The sequence below is a fragment of the Etheostoma spectabile genome, chromosome 5 (genome assembly GCF_008692095.1).
Source record: "Etheostoma spectabile isolate EspeVRDwgs_2016 chromosome 5, UIUC_Espe_1.0, whole genome shotgun sequence".
In the NCBI taxonomy this organism is placed as follows: domain Eukaryota; kingdom Metazoa; phylum Chordata; class Actinopteri; order Perciformes; family Percidae; genus Etheostoma; species Etheostoma spectabile.
The window spans coordinates 37,588,486-37,590,903 of record NC_045737.1 but is presented as its reverse complement, the minus strand read 5'-3'; the positions used below and the strand labels follow the sequence as shown (position 1 = coordinate 37,590,903).

The following is a 2,418-nucleotide window of genomic DNA, read 5'->3' as shown; positions in this document are numbered from 1 at the left end:
CTGTGCTGTATCCTGTTGGAAGTTAAGAGAAATTCATTTTAGCAGAAAGCGGCGTTTGAGTGTGTTGACAGCGTGAGCCTGTCAAACACATCTGGACTGTATTTTGTTGACAGGGTAAAGGGACAATTTATCCTGGCAGGGAAAAAGTGTTTTTTGTGGTTATTTGCTTGTAGTCGACCACCCCGCGATCCTGTCTAAAGATTTTCACAAAACACTGGTTTTATAGAAATTAAAAACACAGTCACATAGCATCCGAAAGGATGAGAACACACAGCGGTGTAAATACTAGGGCTGTCAAAACTGTCCAAAAATGACATTTGAATATTCTTAAAAAAAAAAAAAAAAGACAGTTTCTGAATATACATGTATATACTTGTGCGCTTTATGTGTATTTTTTTAATTTTACGTTTTGTAACGGTGTGTATACTATCACAAAAGTAAGATTTTTTTAATTGAGAATCGTTATTGAATCGAAAAAAAGTCTCTTTTGAATTGAATTGTGAGCCTAAAAATGGATATTGAATCGTGACATTTTCTGAATCATGCACCCTTAGTTACCATGGAAACTGCCAGCAACAAACAATGTATACACGCTGCCTCCAGATGTAGCAATGTGTGTGTGTGTGTGTGTGTGTGTGTGTGTGTCTATGTATGTATGTATGTAGTATGTGATATAATATATTATATATAAAAAAATGGCATATTCTTAAGGTAATGGGTGGACACCCATGACACACACTGACTGACACACCCACACACACCACACCACACACACACACAAACACAACACACACACACACACACCACACACACACCCACTGACACACACACAACATACATGAGACGACACACACATACACGGACTGACACAACACACACACTGACTGACACAAACACCCACACAGACTGCCACACACCACACACAGGACTGACACACCACAGATGACACACACACACACCACAGACTGACACACACACACACACAGACTGACACACACACACTGCACACACCACACACACAGACTACACAGGAATAGACCACACACACACACACACACACACACACACACCACACACACAACACACACACACACACACACACACACACACACACACACACACACACACACACAGGGAGCAGGACGTGGGTGTGTGGATGGGATACCTGACAGGAAGGATCGCAGCCTGGAGTACTGGGTCTCGTACTGCTGGGGGTCGGACTGGCAGGGAGCCGCGGAGACGATGTTGGCACAGCCCGACTCCGTCTGCGCTGCTCAGAGACGGAGACAGAGGACAAAAACAAAACACCGTCATGTAGCCGTAAGTTAAACACTAATTATGCAGAATGGCCCCGGCCACTGTTCAATATACCAACATCCTTAAAACCTGTGGATAATTCTGCGTCTGCAGATTGGCAGTTGTGGTAACAACGCATCGTAACACACAACGATGCGTCCTTTACTTCCGTTATTGTCCTGTCTTCTGCATCCAACCCATCCGCGCAACGGGAGGAGTTACCTGACATCCTGTCTTCATGGTGGGAGGGAAAACGGAGGAAACCCCCACGAACAAGGGGAAAGAATTCAAAAGCCACACAGAGAACGCAATGCAAATCAAACCAGCTATTAGGCTAACTGAAATAACACCATGCCAATCTCTGGGTATGGTGAAGGGGATGTGATGATGGCGGGAGGGGGGTCAATCCCAAAGGCCAAGGGAACTTTATTAGGATGCTTAGTATCCTGATCCATTAAATACCTGGCCTTTAAAAATAAAAACCTGCCTGCTTCTATGGGATTTTAGCATAACACGTATACTTATGCCCTCTGTATTTTGGCCATGATCCTGCAGCCTTGTGTAGTGGAGTAAAAGTTAAAAAGTACAATATTTCCCTCTGACAGGTAGAAGGAGATGTCAACACCTTGCTGTGTGCTCACCTGTGAGGCTGGCGGCCATCTCCTCCGCTGACTGGGAGAGCTTGGCTCCTTTCAGGGAGCCGTCGGTGTCCACATACTGCCTCCGCTTCAGGTACTGGGTCACGGCATACTGGATCTGCTCAGTGCGACCACGCTTCATGACCTGGAAGAGAAAGGGTGTCAGACACCTAAGGGTGAGGGCGAGACTAAGGGTGCTCCGATTGATCGGTCGCCGGTTGTTATCGGCCGATAAAGGCTTTAAATAGTTTGATCGGTGGTCTCCATTAAGGCCGATGAGGACAAAGACACCGTGGTGCGATTCCGATTTAATAAAATACAATCAGACCCACATATCAGCTGGTACACAGTCTCCAGTTGTTTTAATTATGACTGAGTAGCTCTCAAAATGTTCTACATGTGATCTGTTGCGGATTTTAATTAACAACACACTGATAATCAGTGATCTGATCAGATTTAGTCTCTCTGACTTCTAAACGTCTCT

General features: G+C 45.0%; 1 protein-coding gene across 1 annotated transcript in view; it reads right to left on the bottom strand.

The window, feature by feature from the left end:
* The window catches only part of taf5l (TAF5-like RNA polymerase II, p300/CBP-associated factor (PCAF)-associated factor), a gene marked incomplete in the record, with an annotated part of 12,004 nt that overhangs the window by 6,546 nt on the left and 3,040 nt on the right, over positions 1 to 2,418 (bottom strand). The window contains 2 exon segments of the mRNA XM_032516327.1: positions 1,166 to 1,270; positions 1,938 to 2,079. Coding sequence (XP_032372218.1) covers positions 1,166 to 1,270; positions 1,938 to 2,076 — 244 coding nt within the window.